At 57.1% G+C, this 24,361-nt stretch overlaps 3 protein-coding genes across 7 annotated transcripts in view; 2 read left to right on the top strand and 1 right to left on the bottom strand.

Annotated features, from left to right (window-relative positions):
• The window catches only part of TET3 (tet methylcytosine dioxygenase 3), a 32,204-nt gene extending 22,823 nt beyond the window's left edge, over positions 1–9,381 (top strand). For all 3 annotated transcript variants that reach the window (XM_051811795.1, XM_051811793.1, XM_051811792.1), the window contains one exon: positions 411–9,381. In XM_051811795.1, the coding sequence (XP_051667755.1) occupies positions 411–2,146 (1,736 nt within the window). In that variant the 3' untranslated portion in view covers positions 2,147–9,381. The remainder of the gene's footprint in view (positions 1–410) is intronic.
• A 1,059-nt stretch (positions 9,382–10,440) lies between these two features.
• Positions 10,441–13,735, top strand: BOLA3 (bolA family member 3). Its single transcript, XM_051811956.1, has 4 exons — positions 10,441–10,523; positions 11,650–11,773; positions 11,903–11,991; positions 13,602–13,735. Exons 1-4 carry the CDS (start codon positions 10,497–10,499, stop codon positions 13,665–13,667), a joined length of 306 nt encoding a protein of 101 aa, XP_051667916.1. The 5' UTR covers positions 10,441–10,496; the 3' UTR covers positions 13,668–13,735.
• Positions 13,736–13,812: 77 nt separating this feature from the next.
• MOB1A (MOB kinase activator 1A) lies at positions 13,813–20,782 on the bottom strand. Of its 3 annotated transcripts, none has more exons than XM_051811938.1 (6): positions 20,396–20,782; positions 17,791–17,957; positions 16,934–17,027; positions 15,145–15,297; positions 14,904–15,067; positions 13,813–14,389 (listed from the first exon to the last, which is right to left on the bottom strand). In XM_051811938.1, the coding sequence occupies exons 1-6, from the start codon at positions 20,407–20,409 to the stop codon at positions 14,373–14,375; spliced, it is 609 nt and encodes a 202-aa protein (XP_051667898.1). In that variant the 5' UTR covers positions 20,410–20,782; the 3' UTR covers positions 13,813–14,372. The 3 variants fall into 3 exon arrangements, with proteins under 3 accessions (XP_051667898.1, XP_051667897.1, XP_051667896.1); XM_051811937.1 differs by having other exon boundaries at positions 15,145–15,278; positions 20,396–20,775; XM_051811936.1 differs by lacking the exon at positions 20,396–20,782 and having other exon boundaries at positions 15,145–15,278; positions 17,791–17,998.
• Between the last annotated feature and the right edge of the window lie 3,579 nt (positions 20,783–24,361).

Genomic DNA, 24,361 nt, shown 5'->3' with positions numbered 1-24,361 from the left:
GGTCCTGCCACCCCCAAGCCGACCGGGAAGCGTGTGAGGGGATTGGGATATGATTGGATGGGCTGGTGTGTTGAGGTGGAGAGCGGGAGCCCGGTGGGGTTTTCGGGGCGCTCCCCCCTAATTTGGGATGCTCCTTCTTGAACCACCAAGTCCCCAGTTGTCCTGCCTATCCAGATGGCATGGATGACTTTTCCATGGCACCTGGGTTTTTCCCTGTGCCGTGGAGCAGTGGGAGCTCTCTCTGCAGCGCTCAGCATGGGTGTGAATCCCGGGCAATGCTGGGCAATGCCAACCCCAACCTCTGTGCTCTGTGGAAGTCCCGAGCCTGGCCAAGTGTTTCAGGGTTGTCGCTCCCCTCCGGTGGCTCCCTGGGCCGGCGGGTCACAGGGGCTGTGTGTGCTGTCCCGCAGGTATGGCCTTGAAAAGCGGGATCCCCCCGCAGCCACTGAAACCTTCCATCAAGGTGGAACCCCAGAGCCATTACAACGCCTTCAAGTACAACGGCAACGCGGTGGTGGAGAGCTACTCGGTGCTGGGCAGCTGCCGGCCCTCCGACCCCTACAGCATGAACAGTGTTTACTCTTACCATTCCTACTATGCACAGCCCAATCTGCCTTCCGTGAACGGGTTTCACTCCAAGTTCGCGCTTCCCTCCTTCGGGTATTACGGCTTTTCCAGCAACCACGTGTTCCCCTCGCAGTTCCTCAACTACGGGGCGCCCGAGCGGGGCGGGAGCACCTGGGTGAGCAATGGCTACGAGAAGAAACCCGACGTCTCGGTGCTGCAGGAGAACCTCAACCACACCTACGGGAACACCAACTTCCCTGAGCCCGTCCCGCATGGCATGCGGAGCAAGAACCACCACCAGCGCACCTACGAGCGGGCCAACCGCTACGCCAGCCAGCAGAAAGCGACGGCTGCCGGGGCACACAGGACTAACCCAGGCTCAGAGGAGGCACCATCCTTTGCACAGAACTGTTTTGGCAGCCGCCCCATCAAGCAGGAGCCTCCGGACCCTCCACCTGCCATCGAACCCCTTCCCGGTGCAGCGGCCGTGCCCAGCGCCGACCTGACACTGCCGGCCATCCCGGCACACGGCGCGGCGCCAGAGCAGCGCTGGAGCCCCTTCAAGGCGCCACGGGGTGCGTCTTCCCCCGAGAGGACTAACACGGCTGAGGGCTCGTGGGGTGCGCTGGTGCCAGGCGCAGGCGGGCGGGAGAAGCTGAGCGCCTTCGACGCCACCGCACGCCTGCCGCCAGCGGAGAAGCAGTGGCCCAACGCCCTGGCGGCAGGAGAGCCAACGGCGGCGCCGGCGCGCGGGTCGGGATTGCTGCCAAAGCCGTGGAGCCCCTGCAAGCTCGGGGAGGCAGCACTGGCCGGCACGGGCACCTCCAGCCTGCTGGGCTCGCTGGGCTTCAGCTCGGCTCTGCCGGGACTGCCCAGCTTCCCCGAGGAGCCGTGGGGCTCCGTGAAGGTGGAGGAGCGCAGGACGCCGGCGCCCAGCCCGGGGCTGCCGGAGAAGCCGTGGGAGGCAGCGTTGGGCGAGAAGGGGGCGGCAGGGCCCCGCCGGGACAAACCATGGGACCCCTTTGGCTTGGAGGAGGATCTGCCAGAGAAGGCGGTGAAGGAGGAGGAGGAAGAGGAGGAGGAGGAGGAGGAGGAAGAGGAGGAGGAGTGGTCGGACAGCGAGCACAACTTCCTGGACGAAAACATCGGCGGCGTGGCCGTGGCGCCTGCCCACGGCTCCATCCTCATTGAGTGTGCCCGCCGCGAGCTCCATGCCACCACCCCGCTGAAGAAACCCAACCGCTGCCACCCCACCCGCATCTCCCTCGTCTTCTACCAACACAAGAACTTGAACCAGCCCAACCACGGCCTGGCGCTGTGGGAGGCCAAGATGAAGCAGCTGGCAGAGCGGGCGCGGGCCCGGCAGGAGGAGGCGGCGCGCCTGGGTCTGCCGCCGGACGCCAAAGCCTTCGCCAAGAAGCGCAAGTGGGGCGGAGCGTTGGCGACCGAGGCGCCCAGCAAGGAGAGGAGGGACTCGGTCCCCACGCGGCAGGCGGTGGCCATCCCCACCAACTCCGCCATCACTGTGTCCTCCTACGCCTACACCAAGGTGACAGGCCCCTACAGCCGCTGGATCTGAGACGGGCGCAGCCGCCGTGGCCCCATCTTACCTCAACCCTCGGCAGTGCCGGTGCCCGGCGTTGCTTCGTGGTGCTTTCTCCTCGGGCGTGGGGAGAAGAAAAAACTAAAAAAATAAAGAGACAAAAGTGAAGCAAAACACAACAGCCACACCACAAAAAAACCCAATATCCAACCCATAGGAAGCGAACCCGACGCGCGGAGCCGGCGCGGGCATGCGCCGTCAAAGAGCTGCGCCCGGTGAGGAGTTGGCATACCAAGCAAAACTGGGTAAAAAAAGCACCCAGGAGGAACGATGCTGTTTGATGATTTTAGGTAATCTCCTATTTATATCTCCATGTTTTTTAATCTAGCCTCAGATGAATTTCCTAGCGTCCTTTCACGAGGAGAGGTTTTTAATTCCACTTAAAGGAAAAGCCTATTTGTCGGATTTGATTTGATTTTATTTTTTACTCCGATGACGACGACGAAGCCGATCTTCGAAAGAGAAGCCAACGTGGAAAAAAACCCACCCTGAACACAAATCCAAACCAACCTGAACACCAAACCAGCTTAAAGGCAAGAGGTGACTCCCTGCAGCTCTGAGGCTATCGGGATCATGTGCTTTACTGTCAGCCGGACATGCTGAACAGCCGAATATTTTTATTCCTAAAGGACATAAAAATACTTATTTTGCAGCTCGAGGAGCCCTTTCTTACAGTGACGGGAACCCATGAACAAGTGGGACATCCCGGGGCGGCACGTCTTCACTCGGCTCCTCCTCCAGCGGGATTGGCTCCACCGGGACGGAGCGGGCCAGCGTCTTTCCTGGTGCCGGAGACCTCAGGACACGGCCGGGCTGGGAATGCCGCTGCTGGGGGGGGCCGTGCTCGGGCTCGGACTTGTGGCTACTTTGCCAACGGCCCCAGGGCGAGCAGTGGCGGCAGCGGCGGCATCTCCAAAGGAGCTGACGAGACAAAGAAACAGAAACAACAAAAAAATACAAAAAACCAGGAAGAAAAAAAAACCACAAACCAACCCCAAACTGTGAATAGCGAGTGTTGCTCTCTGTACATCACTGTTGCTAAAGTCTGGTGCTTTCCGTCTCCGGGGGACTTTCTCTGCGCGATCGGCTCCGGGAAGAGCGAATCCCGAAGACTTGGCTGGGCCAAATCCCGCCGGGTCCGCCTTCCCTGCCGGTGCCAGCAAGCCGGCGTAGCGGCCCCAGCGCCGCCGGGGCTCGGTGCTCTTTACTCTCCCCGGGTGCCATCCCTCCTTCCTATGGATCACCGTTCTTCCCGCAAAAAAACCACCCAAACCCAGCTGACAACCCAACGACGATGACGACGACAACCGCGTGGTGCTTTTGGAACAATCTCCGTCGAGACTTCCCGCCCGACGCTGGAGCCGCGCCCAGATGGAGGGGCGGGAGAGCTCCCCAGGAGCGCGGCACAGACGGATCCGGGTTCCCGGCGTCCCCGGGGGGGTTGTTGCTTTTGCACTTTGAGGTGCCTTTTGGAAGAGCCAGCGAGGCAGCGCCGACGCCGTCACCGTGCGGGAACCACCTCGTGTTTACTGTCACCCTCCTTCCCCGCGCACGGGACACGGATCAGCAGGATCTCGGTAAAAAACAACCTGAACATTTACGTGGTCTGATTTTAAACCTGTACATAGGGAAAGAATTTTTTTAAAAGCACTTTCACCTAGATTTAAAAAGCGAAACTTAAAAAAAAAAAGCAAACAACTCCCCTTCTTCCCTCTCCCCTCCCCTCCCACCCCCCCCCAACTTGAAGCAGTATGTTTTAAACAAGATTATCGTGGGAGAACTGTAAATACTGGCAGAATATTTAACATGCTTTGTCCGTCCTTCATCATTAATGATTTTTTTTTTTTGTTCGTTTTTTTAACCGTAATCTGTAAAGTCGCGTATATTTGACAAGGAAACTCAACGAGCTATTCCCGCTTTTCTTATGAATACCCAATAGCATATCAGGATTGTAAGAGTTCATGGCAAGTCGGATTTTAGGTTTGCCCGTTCCAGCGGGGGACCCGCCGTGTGGTTGGGAGGGGGGAGAGGGGACCCGGCTGATGTGGGGCCGGATTCGGGTGCCGGCCCCATCGGCACCGCCGGGGGGTTGTCTCTGGCTGGCGCGGCGGGGGTGCCTTGGAGCTTCGCCTGGAGCGTGGGGGGGAGAAGGAGCGTTCGGAGAAGGCGATGGTCCGTGTAACCTGTCTAAGTCCTGCTTCCTTGGAGGTGTTTTTGGTGCAGGGAGGGGGGTTGTTCCGTTGGCTCTGGGGGGAGCGGGAGCTGCCGGCGCCGTGGGTTGGGGGGAGCAAGAACTGCTGCAGTCTCACGTTTTTACACTACATAACGTCTAACCTACCTCAACTCTCAGTCATTACAAATTCGCACGCTTCAGACTTCTACACAAAACTCGAAATCTATGCACAGCTCTTTTACCCCTTGCTGCTGAGAGGCTGTTTCCAAGCAAAATCTTTCCCTTTACCCGCCCTGGCGGCCGCGCTCGTCCCGCCCGCACCGAAGCCACAGGGGTCACGGAGTTCGAGGGGGGAAGGAACGTTTTTAATCGCTTCGGAATGGGATGTGGGGACCTCGCTTTGCAGCAGGTCGTGGCCACAATGGTGCTAGAACAAAACCCGTGGTGGAAACCCCGGGGAGAGCTCGGCACGGGGAGCCCCAACCGGCTTCTTCCATCCCGCTGCAGGCGGGAAATGAGGGGTGCATTTCGGGTCCCCCCGTCCCGATGCTCTCGGGATGAGGCGTGGGAAGGAGAAGGAAACCAGAATCCCTGAGGTGCCTCAATTGCTGATTTTTCCTTTTAATACTGGAGTACGCTTTGTGGGCTCTATAAGGCATATTTTTATTAAATGAAATCTTGTAATACAAACGGTGCTATGGTGTTTTAACAAACTGTATCACGCTTCTGCCTGATTCCATCTCGCTGAGGTGCTACTAATGTATATATGAAACTAAGGAACCAAGATATAAAAAAATAAAGCAATGTCGTTGAGAAGGAAGTTTACCTTTCCGGAGCGACAGCTCAAGGTGTGCCGGGAGCCGGTTGGGTTGATGCAAACCGGAGTTTTGCCATGTCCAAGGTGTCCCGGGGTCGTGGTGGAGCCGTTCCCTGCGGAGCCGGTGTGGTGGTGGGATGAGGTGCTCAGATGTATGTGGGTGTAGGGTTTGGTCAGAGGTGTGATCTCGGTGCTCAGCGGTGCTTGGTGTGGACATGGTGCTGAGACGCGGTGTTTGGCCACGCACCATGGGTGTAGTGCTCGGGCGGGGTGGTCAGTCACACACTGGGGACATGGTGCTGGGACACAGTGTTTGGTCACACACCGTGGATGTGATGCTCGGGCGTGGTGTGCGGACATGGTGCTCAGATGTGGTGTTTGGCCACACACTGTGGACGTGGTGCTCGGGCGCAGTGGTCAGTCACGCATCGGGGGCGTGGCACGTGGACACGGTTCTTGGACATGGTGATCAGTCACACATCGGGGATGTGGTGCTCAGACGTGGTGCATGGACACAGTGCTTGGATGTGGTGCTTGGCCACGGTGCTCGGACATGGCACGTGGACATGGTGCTCAAGCACAGTCACACATCGTGGATGTGGTGCTCGGGTGTGATGCTTGGACATGGTGCTTGGGCATGGTGCTCGGCCAGGCATCACGGACACGGCACGTGAACGTGGTGCTCAGACACGGTGTTCAGACATGGTGCGTGGACACGGTCACACATCGTGGACGTGGTGCTCGAGTGTGGTGCTCGAACAGGGTGTGTGGACATGGTGCTCGGACACGGTGCTCGGACACAGTGCTCAGCCACACATCGTGGACATGGTGCTCGGACACGGTGCTCGGACACAGTGCTCAGCCACACATCGTGGACGTGGTGCTCGGACACGGTGCTCGGACACAGTGCTCAGCCACACATCGTGGACGTGGTGCTCGGGCATGGTGCTCTGCTGTGGTGCTTTGACGTGGTGTGTGGACACGGTGCTCGGGGCACGGTGCTCGTCCACATCCCATGGACATGGTGTGCAGGCACCACGCTCGGACATGCTGTGTGGACACGGTGCACGAACGTGGTGTGTGGACATGGTGCTCGACCACGGTGTTCAGACGCAGCGCACGGACACGGTGCTCTGCTGTGGTGCTCGGACTTGGTGCATGGACATGGTGCTTGGGCACGGTGCTTGACCACGTCATGGACTTGGTGCATGGACATGGTGCTTGGGCACGGTGCTGGACCACGTCATGGACATGGTGCATGGGTATGGTGCTCGGGCACGGTGCTCAGCCATGCGCCGTGGACATGATGCGTGGGTATGGTGCTCAGACGTGGTGCGTGGACATGGTGCTCTGCTTGGTGCTTGGACTTGGTGCGTGGACTCGGTGCCTGACCATGGTGTGTGAACCTGGTGCTCGACCACAGTGCTCTGACATGATGTGTGGACACGGTGCTCAGTCAGGGGGGGTGTTCACGGTGCTTGACCACGGTGCTCGGACATGGTGCATGGACGTGGTACTCGGGCACAGTGCTTGACCACGTCATGGTCATGGTACATGGATGTGGTGCTCAGGCACAGTGCTTGACCACGTCATGGTCATGGTGCATGGATGTGGTGCTCGGGCACAGTGCTTGACCATGTCTCATGGACATGGTGCATGGATGTGGTGTTCAGGCACAGTGCTTGACCGTGTGTCATGGACATGGTGCATGGACGTGGTGCTCGGGCACAGTGCTTGACCACGTCATGGTCATGGTGCATGGACGTGGTGCTCGGGCACAGTGCTTGACCATGTCTCATGGACATGGTGCATGGACATTGTGCTCGGGCACGGTGCTTGACCACGTCATGGACTTGGTGCATGGATATGGTGCTCGGGCACGGTGCTCAGCCATGCGCCGTGGACATGATGCGTGGGTACGGTGCTCAGACGTGGTGCGTGGACATGGTGCATGGACGTGGTGCTCAGGCACGGTGCTCAGCCATGCGCCATGGACGTGGTGCTCGGGGACAGTGCGTGGACATGGTGCTCTGCTTGATGCTTGGACTTGGTGCTTGACCACGTCATAGACATGGTGGATGGACACGGTGCTCAGATGTGGTGTGCGGACATGGTGCTTGACCACGGTGCTTGGACTTGGTGCGTTGACTCAGTGCTCAGCCACGATGTGTGAACACGGTGCTCGGCCACGGTGCTCGGCCACGGTGCTCAGCCAGGGGGTGTGGACGTGGTGCTCAGACACGGTGCTCAGACGTGGTGCTCTGCTTGGTGCTTGGACTTACTGCTTGGACTCCGAGCTTGGACAGTGGTGCTCCACCACGTGTCTGGGTGTGGTGCTTGGCCGTGGTGGGTGGACACGGCACTCGGACATGGTGTGTGGGCACAGTGCTCAGCCATGAGGGGTGGACACGGCACTTGGCCGTGGGGTGTGGGCGTGGTGCTGAGCCAGGATGTGTGACCGTGGTGCTTGGACACGGTGCTGAGCCCAGTGCACGTGGTGTTGTGCACACACGTGGGTACCGTGTGTGGGTTCCACGTGTGGGTGCAGCGCTCGGGCACCGTGCACGGGGCTCAGATGTGCTGTGTGACTGTGGTGCCCGGGGACGGTGCTCAGTCACACGTGGTGCTGGTGCACGGGCATGGAGAGGGTGCTGGGCACGGTGCTTGGGCACGGTGCTTGGGCACGGTGCTTGGGCACGGTGCTCACACAGCAGGCACAGACACGGTGCTTGGGCACAGTGCTCGGGCAGAGCGCCTGGCACAGCTGTGGTGCTCGGGCGCTGTGCACCCCATGGCACCCCCGTGGCGCTCGGGCCAGGGCACAGCACCCCTGACCCCACGGCACAGCCCCCCAGCACCACCTGGCCGGGCCCTAATCCTGGCACTGCCCCCCTGCACCGTGCCAGCCCCACACCTCTGGTGCTGCTCAGCACCGCAGTCCAGCACCGCAATCCCGGCTCCCAGCCCCGCGTCCCGCCCCGCGCTCCCGGGCTCAGCCCCGCATCCAGCCCCGATCCACCCCCGCGCTCCCGCAGCTCCTCGCGCTCATCCTCCCCCCGCCCGCTTCTGCCCGGCTCTTTCTTTTCCCCCTTTTCCCCTCTTATTTTTTCCATTTTTTGGGGTTTATTGGTGCTACTCTCCCCCCCCCCCCCGGGCAGCAGCCCACCCGCGCCCCTCAAGGCAAATACCTCAGCCCCCCCCAGCCCCCGCCAGCGAGTCCGGGGTGAATCTTTCCGAAATCAGGGATCCTTTCGCAGCGGTGTTTCCTCCTCCTTCATTTCCCCCTCTTTGTTTTTGCCCTCCTTTTCTCCCCCCCTCCCCTTTCCGCCCGGGTTTTTCCTCAGTTCTCCGCATCCTTCAGGGATTTACAAACCGCCGGAATTTCAGCCTCATTTTAATTTCGGGAGCGAGGAGGTTTTGGGGTGGTTTTTTTGTTGGTGGGGGTTTTTTTTTGTTTGGTTTTTTTGCCGGTGGTTTTTTTTCCGCACCGCGGCGCGAAGGAAAAAAAGAGGCGATAATTCCAAATTAAAAACCAGGCGCCGTTTCTTCTCGGATTCGGGAATTCGGTCGGAGGCGGGGGGGGGGTATTTTGGCGTTTTTGTTGGGCTTTTTTTTTTTTTTTGTGGGATAATCGAGGAGGGGAGGTGGGACGGCGGCAGGTGGAGGGAGGAGACATCGCACGGGTGTCCCGGCGGCTCCGAAAAATCACACTTGAAGATTTCTTGGTCGGCTCGGGACTGTGGTTACTTGAAATGAAGTTTTTTTCCGGGGCGGATCGAGGACCGGTAGATTTTTTTCCCATGTCTCAAGGCAATAGGATTAATGTGTATTAAACTGTAGATACTTCTAGGACAGTAAATTTATGCTGATAATTTTATTTTGTATAATTTTCCCCTCTTTCTTTCCCCCCTCCCCTTCTTTGTGTTGTTTTATTTCCCCTTAACCCCCTTTTCTTTCCCCCAGTGTGTCGGTAAATTTATTTTTTAGGATGCCTAAAAATTGCAAGTTTGGATCCTCCCCCTCCCTCCCCCCTGGTTTTGGTTTTCTTTTTTTTTTGTTTGTTTATTTTTTGTTCTGTTGTTGTTTTCTGTTCTTTTTTTTTTTTAATTTGTATTTTATTCTGAGTTGGCGCGGCCGTGGGGCCGTGGGCTGTATTATTCCTGATATCTTTAAAATATTGTGGGTGTTTTAATAAATTTTATATTTATTTTTTGCACTCAACATGCGGCTCCTCCACGGCTTTTGTGTTCCCGGATGGAATGGAATGGAATGGGGTGGGAATGGGCGGGGAGGGGGGGCGGGACTGAGATGTGGGGTGGGAATGGGGGGCAGGATGGGGGGCTGTGGGATGGGGGGGCAGGATGGGGGCCTAAATATGGGAATGGGGGGGCAGGATGAGGGTCTGGATATGGGAATGGGGGCAGGATGAGGGTCTGTGGGATGGGGGGGCTGGATGGGGGCCTAAATATGGGAATGGGGGGCAGGATGGGGGTCTGGATATGGGAATGGGGGGGCAGGATGAGGGGCTGGATATGGGAATGGGGGGGCAGGATGGGGGGCTGTGGGATGGGGGGTCAGGATGGGGCACTGGGTGTGGGAATAGGGGGGAAGGATTGGGCCCAACTGAGGGAGGGGCAGGATTTAGGGAGAGGGGTTGGGATAGAAGGGCAGGATGGAGCCCTTTTGGGAACAGGGGAGCAGGATGGGGCCCTGGATGTTGGAATGGGGATCAGGATGGGGCTCTGGGAGTGGGAATGGGGGGGCAGGATGGGCCTTTACAGGAATGAGAGAGTCAGATTTGGGAGTCTGGGAATGGGATGGAGAGTGGGATGGGGCCCTGTAAACGGGAATGGGGGGGCAGGATGGGATCCTTTGGGGGGTGGTTTGATGGGACCCTGTCTGTGGGATGGGGGCAGGATGGGGCTCTGGATAAGGGTGGGGGTGGGAGTGGGGGACAAGCCTGGGCTCGATGGGAGGGGAAGGATTTTGGGGGGGGAATGGGATAAAAGGGCAGGATGGAACTTCCTTTAGGATGGGGTTCTGGAGAGGGGTTGGGAGGGCAGGATGGGGCGCTGTCGGGGGGGGGCAGGGTGGGACTTTCCTTGTGGGAAGGGGGGGCAGGAGGGGGCCCAGTGTGTGTGTGTGTGTGGGGGGGGCTCGATGTGGAAATGAGGGGGTCAGGTTGAGACTCTCCCTTTTGGGGAGGGGCAGGATGGGCCCTTTTGGGAATGGCGGGGGGAGGGGTCGGGTCCCCTCCTCTGGGGTCCTCCGAGCCGCCAGGGGGCGCTTGGCGGTGCAGGGCTGAGCCGCGGGGTGACCCCGGCGCGCGCCCCGGGATGGCGGCGGGGCTGGGCCGGGGCCCGGTGAGTGTCCGTCTGTCTGTCCCCGCGTCCGTGTGTCCCTGTGTCCGTCTGTCTGTCCCGCGTCCGTGTGTCCTTGTGTCCGTCCGTCCCTGTGTGTCCCTGTGTCCGTCTGTCCCCGCGTCCGTCTGTCCCTGTGTCCGTCCGTCTGTCCCCGCGTCCGTGTGTCCCTGTGTCCCTCTGTCCCTGTGTGTCCCTGTGTCCGTCTGTCTGATCCTCTCCCTGTGTGTCCCTGCGTCCATCTGTCCCTCTGTGTCCCTGTGTCCGTCTGTCCCTGTCCGTGTCCGTCCCTGTGTCCCCGTGTCCGTCTGTCCCTGTCCATGTCCGTCCCTGTGTCCCCGTGTCCGTCTGTCCCTGTCCGTGTCCCCCCGGTGCCGGTCCCGTCCCGCGGCTCCCCCCGGGAGGTGTATCCCTCCCCTCGCTCCCCTCCCGGGCCCTCGGTGCCCCTGAAGGCAGCCCCGTTTCCATCCCTCCTTTCCCTGGTTCCCCTCTTCTGGTTTCCCCCCACTCCAGTTCGCCCCTTTCTGCGATGCCACTGAAGGCAGCCCCCGTTTCATCCCATCTTCCCCCATCCCCATTCCTCCATCCCTCAGTTTTCCCCCTCTCCCGGTGCCCCCCACTCTGTGCCAGCAGCCTTCCCTTCCCTTGCCTTCCCTTCCCAAACCTTCCCTTCCCTCCTCCCATATCCCCCCCCGGGCACAGACAGCCCCCACCCACTCCCACCCCCAGCCCCCTGTGTGTGTTTGGGGTCTCCCCAGGGGGTCCCCTCAGCCCCTGTGTGTTTGGGGTCTCTCCAGGGTCCTCCCACCCCCTGTGTATGTTCAGCGTCCCCCCAGGGGGTCCCATTCCCTGTGTGTGTGGTTTTGGGGTCTCCAGCCCCTCTGTGTGTGTTTGGGGTCCCCCCATTCCCTGTGTGTGTGTTTGGGGTCTCTCCAGGGTCTGTCCATTTCCTGTGTGTGTGTTTGGGGTCCCCCAAGGTCCCCCCACTCTCTGTGTGTGTGTTTGGAGTCCCCCAAGGTCCCCCCACTCTCTGTGTGTGTGTTTGGGGTCCCCCAAGGTCCCCCCACTCTGTGTGTGTGTGTTTGGGGTCCCCCAGGCCCCCCCAGTCTCCCATCACTGTCCCCCCCAGCTGTTCCTGCGCTGCCGCTCCTGGCGCAGCCTCAGCTCCGGCTCCGAGGGGGAGTCGCGCCTGACGCGGGTCCTGCGGGAGAGGTTCCCCAGGGCCTCCTCCATCAAGGTCGTGGACATCTCAGGTAAAGCTCCTTGTTCTCCTCCTCCATCCTCCCAGTTACCCTGTCCCAGACCCCTGGCAGGTCGGGGCTGTGGGGGCACAGCAGTCCCTCCTGTTTGCTGGAGGATTTGCTGCCCGTGTCGTTTCTCAGGAGGCTGTGGGGCCATGTACGAGATCCACATCGAGTCCGAGGAGTTCAGGGAGAAGAGGACAGTGCAGCAGCACCAGATGGTCAACCAGGTGAGGGGGCTGGGGGCCAGGGGGGACCCCAGGGGAGCACGAAGGGTGTGGAGGGCACTGGGGAGGGCACAGAGTGAGGGTGAGCAGCACAGAGCTGGGCACTCCGGGGCACTTGAACCTTCACGGGTGTCTCCCAGAGTCACTGCTGGACACACACACTGGGACTGGGAAGGGTAGTTCTTCCTTCCCAGTTCAAACCAGTTGAAAAGTGTGTGCAGCTCTGAGCTGGGGGCTCTGGTGGTGTCTGAGCACACTCAGTGCTGCACACCCTGACAGGATTTGTGCTGTGCCTGCACCCAGTGAGTGTTCACACTTCCTTTCCCCAGTAATAACCAGTGCAGCCCTCTTTCCCCCTCCCTTCCCAGTTCAAGCCAGTTTAGCTCTGTGTGTGCAGCACTGGGTTGGTGCTTTGGTGCACACACAGTGCCTGAAGTGCTGCACACACACACTGAGAGATTCCTGCTGTGCCTTTCACTGCAGCCCTTCTTCTTCCCAGTAATAACCAACGCAGCCCTTTCCCCCTCCTTTCCCAGTACACAGCCAGCCCTTCCCAATGAATTCTGGAGCTGTGGGTGCTCAGAGCTGTGCAGCTGTGGGCTCTGGGGGTGTGTGAACACACAGTGCCCAGCTAAAAGTGGGTGTTGCAGGCACAGTGCTCTGCACAGAGAAGATCAGATGCTGTACAGGGTGGCTAAAACTGCAGCATTTCCCCTGTAACGAAGTGTAGCCCTTTTTTGCCTCCCCAAAGCCTTTCCCTTTTTCCCTAATCATTACTGAGGAAACAGTGAAGCCCTTCCTGTGACAGTTCAGGTGCTGCTCCGTGAGTGCAGCACTTTGTGGGCACTGTGTGTGCACAGCCCCCCCCTCGTGCCCAGCTGGGAGGGCAGCCAGCACAGCCCACCTTTCCTGCTAATAAATAGTGGCCATTCCTTATTTCTCTCCTCATAGATGAGGAGGTGTCTGTGTGGCACTTGTAGCTGTGTCCTGGGGGTGCTCAGTGGTGGGGGTGGCACACACACAGCCGGGTGCTGAGCTCACAGTCCTGCCCACAGGTGAGTGTTTAAGAGCCCAGCCTGCCCTGTTTTTACCCCAATAATCATCAGAATCATCATGGAAAACAAGGGCTCAGAGCTGGTGTAGCTCTGGTGTGGCATTTAAAGCTGCCTGCAGCACTTCACAGAATATCCTGAGCTGGAAGGGACCCACAAGGTTCATGGATCCAACTCCTGGCCCTGCACAGACACCCCAAAATCCCACCCCGTCCCTGAGCGTGTTTTCCAAACCCTCCCTGAGCTCTGGCAGCCTTGGGGCCGTGACCAAATCCTGGGGGGCTGTTCAGGGTGCCCCTGACAGTGCAGGCCTCTTTGGTGTATTCAGAGCTTTGGACCCTTTGGAACGTCCCTCCCTGGGCTGGTTTGTGTCACACACACAGGACCAGGTGTCTGCCAGCACAGCAGGACCTGGAATTCGTGTGTGATTCCACGTGAGGCTCTGCCCTCCTGTTTCTTTGATCCCAGTGACAGCCCCAGAGCTGTGCCCAGCCCCCAGGAGTGACCCCAGAGCTGTGCCCAGCCCCCGGGAGTGACCCCAGAGCTGTGCTTGCCTTGCAGGCCCTGAGTGAGGAGATCAAGCACATGCACGGGCTGCGCATCTTCACCTCCATCCCCAAGCCCTGAGGCTGCTCCACACCAATAAAGTGCTCCAGGGCTGCCCTGGCTCTGCCTCCCTGGATGGATAAACTTCAGCCAGTGTTGTGTTTTCAATCAGGGTGCCTGTGGGATGGGGGAAGAAGAGGAGGAGACCCCCCCTCTTCCTCTGAAAGAAGAGCAGGAAGAAACTTTATTATTGCCTTGCCACACAGGAGGGTCCCTCGTGTCCCCCCCCATCCATGGGACACCCCAGGGCTGCTCCTCCCTCCCAGGGACAGGGACACCCCCCTGGGACCAGGCACTTCTTTCCCCCCCTCGGTGCTGCTGCCAAGGGGAGCTTTAAGGCTCTGGGCCAAAGTGCACCTCTTATCCTAAAAAAAGCACTTCCAAAAATAAGCTGAGCCACTCTCAGCCCCGGCCAGGGGGCTGCAGAGCCCAGAGGGAAACTCTGGGAGCAGGAAGCAGCTGTGCAGGACTTGGAATGTCACCCTGTGAGGGCCAGAACCTGCTCCACCTTCACCCAGCCCACAGCTGTGGGGCAGAGGAGCCCAGTGGGGGCTGCACAGCAGGAGTGGAGCCACTTGGTGTGCCCAGCATTCCTGGAGCCAAGCGCTGAGGTGGCTGAAGAAGAAGCAGAAAGGAGAGGCCAGAAGGGTCCCCCCAGGAATGTTTTATCTGTCCTTGGAGCCCAACTTCTCAATCAGTTCCTGCAGAGGAGCCAATTCCCTCCTGTCAATCAGGTTGAACTCCTGGCAAGGGAAAAGAGACAAAAATTAAAGGCAGCTCTCAAAGAGCTGCTGGAAAATGTGGCTGGTCACCCTGGAAGGCACCGTGTGGCAGCTCCTGGGAGAACCACAGAGGAGCAGCCACCTCTCCCTGTTCTCTGTGGAGAAATCCAAGTGTTCAGGGCAACAAAACTTCTGCCACATTGCTGTGCACAGAACAGGAAAAAAAAGGCACTGGTGCTGCTACTTTTGAGTCGGTTCTTAAGCTGCAAACTCCCCCAGGTTCTGTGCTAAGCCTGGGTTTCTTGCTGCAGGTTGATAAGTGAAACCTGAGAGGGAAACTCAAGCATTCACAGCCAACTCAGCCCCACTTCCTGGAAAAAAAACCCACAAAAAGCCCAAGCCACAGACAGCACAGCTGGGTACAGAGGGGGGCTGGGTGTTATCTCCCAGCACACACCACAGCCGCTCAGCTGCAGGGAAGGGCTGAAAATCCAGCTCCCTTTAATGGGGAACAATAAAGCCCTTCCCAGCTCACCTGCACGAAGAAGATGAAGTGCTTGAAGGAGGTGTTGAGATGGGCCTCCTCCTGCAGCCGGATCACCGAGTCGAAGTGCTGGTGGTAGATGTGGGCGTAGACACGGAAGAGCCGCTTCAGGATCGTCTTGGCCACCGACATGAAGTTCTTGGGAAAGGGGACACCTGGAACGCACAGACACCCAGGGATGAGGCTGTGCTGGCTCAGGAGGTGCCATGCTGTGTCACACAGCACCACTCACCGATCTTGGAGGGAAAGAGGGTCTCGTCGTCCAGCTGGTCCTGCACCCACGTCATCAGGTAGTCGATGTATTTGGGCGCCGAGCACTTGATGGGCTTCTTGATGTTGGTGCCGTCGGCCCAGTGGTACTCGTACCTGGGGCAGGGGACAGGGTCTGTGCTCCCACAGGGAAAAGGGCATTTTCAGGCCCTGTGACCTCCTCCTTACCTCAGGAAGGGGCCACACTGGTACCCTGGGGAGCAAGAGCAGTGCCTGGCCTGTTTGAGTTTGTCAAGCCCAACATGATGGGATTGACCCCTCCAGGGCTTCACCCTCCAAAATCACAGGATATGCTGTGTTGGATCCCATCAGGATCAGAGTCCAGCTCCTGGCCCTGCACAGACACCCCAACAATCCCATCCTGTCCCTCAGAGCATTGTCTGAACAACCCTGGAGCTCTGGCAGCCTTGGGGCCGTGACCAAACCCTGGGGAGCCTGGGCAGTGCCAACCAGCCTCTGGGGGAAGAACCTTTCCCTGAGATCCAACCTGAGCCTGCCCTGACACAGCTCCAGCTGTTCCAGGGTCCTGTCCCTGCTCACAGAGAGCAGAGATCAGAGCTGCCCCTCCACTGCCCCTCTGGATGTTAAAAATGAGCCTCAACTTCACGGCAACCTCCTCTGACATCATAATTTCCTTAAAACAACCCAAAAACTGGCCAAAAGGAAGCCCAGGGCCATCACCCACCATCTGGATAAATTCCCCTCCAGCTTCCAGACACCCTCCAGGAATTTGGCACTCACACAAGACTTCTGTGATAGACTATCCCAGGAGCTGGGAGCCTCAGATCCAGTCCCCACATGTGCTCATCACTCCCAGGGCCCCTCCAAGCCAGGGCAGACATGGACTGACAGCACACAACCCACTTTCTCTGAGATCTTCCACAAAATCCCTCAAAAGCAGGAACCCCCCCCACGTTTCGACTGTCACCTCTTGCTCTACAAGTGAAAACAGTGCCCTTCAAACATTTCCTGTTGTCACAGGAAATGGCCCCAAAAATAGAGGCAGGAAGTGGCAGTGCTGGGGAGGAAAGCAAGGCAGGATGTTCCAGGGCACCTGCAAGTGCTGCCCAAAGCTGGGCTTAAAAACTGAGAGCCCTGAGCAACCTTACAGAGAAGATTCCCAGCTGGAGCTTTGCCTTGGTAAAATATGAGTGCAGAGCCAACAGCTGGTGTTCTCCCTGCAGGATTCACCCCTAAAACCAATGAGGTGGCCCCAAAATGTTCCTTCACTATCTTCTTTCCACCTTCCACAATGCCCTGACCTTCTCCTACGCAGCAGTAACACCTTGTCAGGAGGCTGCAAGTGTCTCCTGAGAACCACAGCCCTGGGGATGTCCAAGGCCAGGCTGGAGCAACCTGGGCTAGTGGAAGGTGTCCCTGCCCATGGCAGGGGGTGGCACTGGATGAGCTTTAAGGTCCCTTCCAACCTAAACCATTCCATGATTCTCTACAACTATGACAACAAGACCAGACTCTTCCAGTTGAGTTGGATCTCTCATTTTCTTTAAAACCAACTTTTCCAATCTCTTCAGCTTCCAGACATAAGGGCCTGATGGACAGGGAAAAGAGATCCCAGAGGGTGTGACCACAAGCAGGTGAACACCACAAAAAGAGTGCAGTGCTGGGCCTTGAGCCCATGGGGACACATCCCATCCTCTTTTTAGCTTCTTTCCCTGCACTGCTGAGTGATCTGTGCACTCACCTGGGTCCCCCCAGAGAAATGTGGCCCCAGCCCCCAGCAGAGCCCTCACCTGGGCCCTGCAGACATGACAGGGCAGCTGCTCTCTGTGCAGAATTCTGTGATGGTCCCGTACAACATGTTGATTTGGTTGAAGAAATCCACAGCTGGGAAGGAAAGGCATCAAGGTGACTCAAAGAGTGAACACAAAAGGGTCTCTGAGGATCCCTGTGCACCCAAAAAACCCTTCGAAGAACCAAACATCCCCTTCCATGTGATGTCACCTGGCTCATGACTTTGAAACAGTTCAACCATCCAGGAACTGGAATTTCTCTGTCAATTTTTCACTGCCTGGCTCGTTTCCCACCTGACTTGCACAGCATGAAGCTCCACTTAGCATTCCATATCCTTGGAAATAACAGCTCTGGGTTCCAGGCTCCCCAAAACCCTGACTGATCTGAAAAAACAGGAGAGACTTCCCTTAGGCTGAACTCTCCCTGCTCTCCTTCAAAACTGCTTTTTCCTCCTCTAAACCCCCAAGAAACAAAGTTCAAGGCCACGGGGAGCAGCTGCTAAAAGCAAACTGAACCTGTAGGCTCTGAAAACAGAAACCAAGAAAGGAGCTCTCCAAAGCTGGAGTTCAGTGGAAATACTCCACTTCCTCCCTGGATTATTTGGTGCAGCTTTTGCAGACAACAACAGGAACTTTCTAACACCAAAAATAACCCTTCACAAACCCCAGCCACCTCTGAGAGTCTGAGCTGGTGAAAACCCCCCCAAAACCACGGCGGGGCAGGTTTGTCTCTTCCTTTTTCCCACTGAGACTTGCTTTCCTTTTATTCCACCTCAGCAGAGTCGCCTGGGGAACTCCCAGGCTTGTGCAGGGATAAGCCCCGAGGTGTTGGGGTTCTCCCCCCTCAGAGGACTCACTGTTGACAGCAATCCACTCGTTGAGGTCCTCCCCCTCGGGCAGCATGACGGCCTGGCGCAGGTTCCCGCTGCCCAGCGTGGCCTCCGCGTGCTTCAGCAGCTCGTACTGGTGGGAGCCCTCGGGAATGTTCTTCTTGGGCTTGAAGGTCTTGGAGGAACGGCTGCCACTGGAGACAGAGGAGACACGGCCAGTTAGCCACGGAGTCATGGAATCACTGAGGCTGGAAAGCTCTCCAAGATCACCCAGTCCAGCTGTCCACCAGCACCAGCACCAAGGTCACTGCACCAAGTGCCACATCCACGTCTCCTGAACATTCCCAGGGATGGGACTCCCCCACTGCCCTGGGCAGCACATTCCAGGGCTTTACAACCACTTCTGTGAAGAACTGTCCCCTAACATCTCACCTAAACCAACCACTTCTGTGAAGAACTGTCCCCTGACATCTAACCTAAACCTCCCCTGGGGTGAGGCTGATGACCTGCAGCCATTTCCTCAAGTCCTTTTGGAAATAACAGAACTTGGAAATGGTATATATTTGGAAATAATATGTAATATTATATGATATTATTGCATATAATAAAAGATGTTAATTATAATAATGCATTAATTATAATAATTAGTTATTATATAATGTTATTACATTCTATATTACCTAATTATTATATAATGTAATATATGCTACATAATATATATAATACATTATATAATACTATAATTATATATAATTAAATATAATATATATAATATATAATTGTATATATCTAATTATATCTAATTATATATATAATTAGATATAATATATAACATATATAATGTATAATATATAACATATATAATATATAATATATATAATATATAACATATAACATATATAATATATTATATAAAATATATAATATGTATAATATATAATATATTAAAAATATATAACATATATAATATATAACATATATATATCATATATAATATATATATTTTATATATATAATTATATATAATTAAATATTCCTTCGTGAAGCCTAGCCATGAAAAATTATATAATAAATAATAATATATAATAATATAAGGCAATTATATAATTATATTATATAATAATATACATATGTAATATATATTATATTATATATAACATAATATATAAAATAATATATAATATATACTTGAAATGATATAACCAACTTGGAAACAATAGAACTTTTGGAAATAATATGACCTGGAAATAACAGAACTTTTGGAAATCACAGAACTTTTGGAAATAACATACCTCTTCTAGAATCAATAAGCATTAATTGTTTTGTTTGTTAAAACAAAATGTATATACAGGTGACAAAGTGACCCTCTGTGCTCAAACGGGTGGGAAACTACCTGCTAAAAAAGTGACTTGAGAGCCTCCTGAAATGCAAATTGTCCCCCCCTTCGCTGTCCCCAACAACCTCCCTGTCTCTCCTGCCTCTCCCAAACGGCCACACTGCCAAAACTGATGAATTTTGGTATTTCTCTACCACAAAATGTTAAATTTCAGACCCTGCCAGTTCCCAGAGAGAGGGATGGCCGGGATGGCCGGGAGCAGAACATGGCTCAGGGAAAACGGGATTCTCTGGTTGCCACACAACCCCTCCCTCCAGAACAACCCCTCCCTCCAAAACTGCCCCCTCGAGGGCTTCCCACCCCCTCACGCACCCCCAAAGCCTCTCTCCATGACTCCCTGCCCTCCAGGTCACCCCACTCCTGCTTCCAGCCCCCTCCTCATGCCCCCTCACCTTCTCCCAAGGCTTCCTCCCAAAAAACCCACCACACCCCCAGGGTTTCTTCCACTCCTCCCTGTGTCCCTCCAGGGCTTCCTCCTCCCCCCACAGTCTTCCTCAGCCCCTTCTTGTGCATCCCTAAGGAAACTTTTCAAGGTTTTTCTGCTCCCATACACACCCAGGGACCCCCCAAGCCCCTCATGAGCCCCCCCAGCCCAATCCCACCCCAGGCTTCCCCCTAAATCTTCCCCTAAGAGCCCTCCCAGGCCTAGTCATGGGCCTTCCTCAGCTCCCTGGGGGCCTCTGACCCCCCAAACCTTCCTGAAAGCCCAGGACTCCTCTCAGGGTCCCCCCAGACCCCCTCCAGCTCCCTCACATCCTCCCCAGCTCCCCCCACCCCAGGAAACCCACAGAGCCTCCCCAAGAAACCTTTCCCTCCCTCAACCCTCTCACAGTCCAGCCCTCAAACCCTCCCCAGACGCTTTCCTCCCGCCCCGAAAACCTCTCACAGACCAAGTCCAAGTGCCCCCCAGCCCCTCCCCACAGGCCCTTCCCCTCTCTAAAGCCCCCCCAGCCCAATCCCACTCCAGGTTTCCCCCTAAACCTTCCCCTAAGAGCCCTCCCAGGACTCCCCTCAGACCCCTCCCCACGACACCCTCCAGCTTCCCCCGCCCCAGGAACCCCCTCAGAGCCTCCCCAAAAACCCCTGCCCCCCTCAGCCCTCCAACCCTCCCCAAACGCTTCCCCCCCACCCCAAAAACCTCTCACAGGCCGAGTCCCAGTGCCCCCACGGGCCTTTTCCCCCCACCCGAGCCGCCCATGAGCCCCCCGGGGTTCCCCTCCGGCCCCGGGCACTCACAAGAGGAAGCTCATGGCGAGAGAGGCCGGGCTGGGCTGAGGGAGCGGGAACGGGACAGGGAGAGAGGCCTGGGCTGAGGGAAGGGACCGGGATCAGGGAGCGGGACCGGGATCAGGGAGCGGGAACGGGATCAGGGAGCGGGCTCTGCCCGGGGTCTGTTCAGTCCGGTCCGGGCTGAGGGAGCGGAGTCTGTCCGGGCTCAGTCCGGTCCGATCGAAAGGAGCGGGCTCTGTCTGGTCTCTGTCCGGTCTCTATTCCGGCTCTGTCCGGGTCTGTCCCGGCTCTGTCCGGTCTCTGCCCGCTCTCTATCCCGGCTCTATCCCGGCTCTGTCCGCTCCGTTCTGAGGCAGCGGGGCCGCTCCCCGCGGGCCTCGCCCGGGCCGCGCCGTCAACTCTCGCGAGAGCTCCGCGAAGGGGGCGGAGCCTCGCCCGCCGCCGTCACCATGGCAACGGCCCCACGCGCGGGGACACGGGCCTGGGGACCCCCGGGACCTCCCCACGGGGATGGGGACCCTCCAGAGACACCCCCGTGGGACTGGGAACCTCCCCACAGGGATGGGGACCCTCCCCACGGGAATGGAGACCCTCCAGAGACCCCCCCCCCGTGGGGATGGGGACCCTCCAGGGACCCCCCGTGGGACTGGGGACCTCCCCACGGGGATGGGGACCCTCCAGAGACCCCCCCCGTGGGACTGGGGACCTCCCCACGGGAATGGGGACCCTCCAGAGACCCCCCCGTGGGACTGGGGACCTCCCCACGGGAATGGGGACCCTCCAGGAGCTCCCCCGTGGGACTGGGGACTCCCAGGAGCCCCCCGAGGGGGATTGGGACCCTCCAGAGTCCCCCATGGGCCTGAGGACCCCCATGGACCCCTGTGTGGGTCTGGGGACCCCCATGGACCCTCCCCATGGGGAAGGGGACTCTCCAGGGACCCACCCATGGCCCTGGGCAGGGCCCTAATGGGTCTGGGGACCCCCCAGAACCTCCTCCCCACGACCCTGGGAACCCCCAGGGACCCCCACATAGGCCTGGGGACTCTCAGAGCCCCCTCCTCATGGGCCAGGGGACACTGCATGGGTCTGAACGCCCGCAAAGCCCCTTCCCCATGGGCCTGGGGACCCCCAGAGCCCTGTTCCCATGGGGCTGGGCAGCCCCCCTGTGGGTTGGGGACCCCCAAAGTCCCCTCCTAATGGGCCTGGGGACTCCCAGAGTCCTGGTCCCATGGTCCTGGGCACCTCCTAATGGGTCTGGGTGCCCCCAAAGCCCCTTCCCCACAGACCTGGGCACCTTCCACCATGGGCTTGGAGATCCCACCATGGGCCTGGGGACCCCACAGGCCGGGGCATCCCCCCACCATGGACCTTTCCCCTGCCCAGAGTCCCCCCAACTCACAGGCTCTTCCCCACACCCTCCACCAACCCTTCCCCACCTAATTTAACCCCTCCCCAGCTGCCACCTGGCTGAAATCCTCCCAAAAATCCTAAAGTTCATCAACTCCTTTTCCCAGGGCTGATTCCTGCAGGTTTTCACCCTTTTTTTTTGCTCCTTACATGGCTCCTTCAACCCTTGTCTTGGGAAGAAGCTGCTGTTCTTGACCTAAAATGACTTTTATAACCCAGGAGTGACCACGAGGAGTTAAAAGCTAAACTAAACACGGTGAGGTTGTTTGTGTAATTTATGTCACTTCCCCCAGCTCCAACAATGGGCACAGTGTGGAACCGGCTCTGCCAGCACAGACTGGGATGGGGCTGGTGATCCTTGGATTTATTGGACACTCAGGAAGGAATAAAAACCTCCCCAGGCTTTTCTGGCACCTCCATGACCTCAAGATAAACCTCCAAGGCCACCCTTCCCAGCTCAAGGGATACCAAGGACAAAGTTAAGGAAAATAAACACATAGGAGGGGGTTGGACTCGCTCCACACAGATTCCCAAGGACTTACAGGTCCTTCTTTACCTCTTTTCCTTATCCTGGGCTGATCCCACAGCCTGAGCAGCAGGGGAGGGGGAATTCTGCCCCTCTGCCCCCTCAGGTGAGACCCCACCTGCAGAGCTGCTCCAGCCCTGGAATCCCCAACTTCAGAAGGATTTGGAGCTGCTGGAGAGTCCAGAGGAGGCCCCGGAGCTGCTCCAAGGGCTGGAGCCCCTCTGCTCTGGAGCCAGGCTGGGAGAGCTGGGGGGGTTCACCTGGAGAGGAGAAGGCTCCAGGGAGAGCTGAGAGCCCCTTGCAGGGCCTGAAGGGGCTCCAAGAGCTGGAGAGGGACTGGGGACAAGGATGGAGGGACAGGACACAGGGAATGGCTTCCCAGTGCCAGAGGGCAGGGCTAGATGGGGAAGGAATTGTTGGCTGTGAGGGTGGGGAGGGGCTGGGCTGGAATTCCCAGAGAAGCTGTGGCTGCCCCTGGATCCCTGGAAGTGTCCAAGGTCAGGTTGGAGCAACCTGGGCTAGTGGAAGGTGTCCCTGCCCATGGCAGGAAGTGGCACTGGGTGATCTCCAAGGTCCCTTCCCACCCAACCCATCCCATGTTCTTGCCCATCTCTGGCAGCTCCAGCTCCATCCCACCAGCAGCACTGGGGGTCTCAGACCCTCCTCAGCCCCAGCCCAGAGGCAGCTGAAAGACTTGGGTTTAACCTGTCACTGTAATGGATTTAAATGCCAGGGAGTGGGGGGAGATGGGATTTTGGGAAGGGATTCTTCCCTGGGAGGGTGGGGAGTGGCTGGGATGGGATTCCCAGAGAAGCTGTGGCTGCCCCATCCCTGGAAGTGTCCAAGGCCAGGCTGGAGCAACCTGGGCTAGTGGAAGGTGTCTCTGCCCATGGCAGGGGTGGAATGGGATGATCCTTAAAATCCCTCCCAATCCAATCCATTCCATACCAACAAGCATCATCCACATCCATCCCCTCATGATCTGATACCACGTTTTGCACAAAAACATTTAATTTTTCCGCCTGTGGAGAGCACAGCCAGAACAGGGGAGCATTCCAAAGGGGGAGTGTTATGATGATGATGATAAGAAGAATAAACTCCTCTCTCCATTGCTGGAGGCTGCCCTGCACCTGCTCCAGGGTGAGATCCAGCTTCCCACTGCGCTCTCCTCGGGTTGCCTTGTTGATGGCAGGAGCAGAGACAAGGCAGACGATCGATGTGATCAGAGCCATGTCCAATTTATTATTTATATCAGTTGACTTTTGTACAGTTTGGTTTGTTCCGGGTACGTGCTCACAACAGGGCCATTGGGCAGCTCAGTCTGTGCACGTGTCTCCTGCTCTCAGTTTATTGGACCTGGTGCTGTGTCCACGAGGCCTAAGATCACACTTGGCATGCAAAGCTCCTTCTATTGATCCACCTTTAGGGTTTTTCCGAGATCTGCAGGTGTTTCATTATCTCCACTTTCTCAAGGCTTTCTTACTGTAAACATGCTATGTTCTCAAACCTTATAATTATAGACACAAGGCTAACAAGTATAAACACTGCATATTTTCACACAGCTTATAAGTGTAAACATTACACTGCTTGTCTCTTCTAAAGTCGTGGCAGGCAAGGCCAAGAAAAATTGTTCAGAGAAATCTCTCTGCTCCGGCCTCATTGCTTGGAACTGGGAACACCTGGAGCCGGAGACACTCAGAACTGGGAGCACTTAGTCCCAAATCCAACCCTAATCCTAACCCTGATCTTAGTCTCAGTCCAGGTTTGGACACACTTAGTCCTATATTTAATCTGATCCCAGGCTCAAGCCGAGCTCCTGCTCCCATCCCAACCACACCTCTAACCCTAATCTCATATTTAGCCTTGACCTCAGTCCCAGCTCTAAGCCCAACCCCAGCCCTAAACCAAATTCCACATTTGTTCTTAACTCCAACTCCAGCCCCAGTTCCAGCCCTGATCCCAACCCCACCCCTCATCCTAATCCCACATTTAGCCTTGACCCCAGTTCCAGTCCTAACCCCAGTCCCAGATTTAGCCCT

Source organism: Manacus candei, unplaced genomic scaffold (genome assembly GCF_025592945.1).
Source record: "Manacus candei isolate 608988 ecotype Guabito, Panama unplaced genomic scaffold, ASM2559294v1 h1tg000084l, whole genome shotgun sequence".
Classification (NCBI taxonomy): Eukaryota; Metazoa; Chordata; class Aves; order Passeriformes; family Pipridae; genus Manacus; species Manacus candei.
Note: the sequence above shows the minus strand (reverse complement) of the source record. Positions and strands in the feature narration are given on the sequence as shown.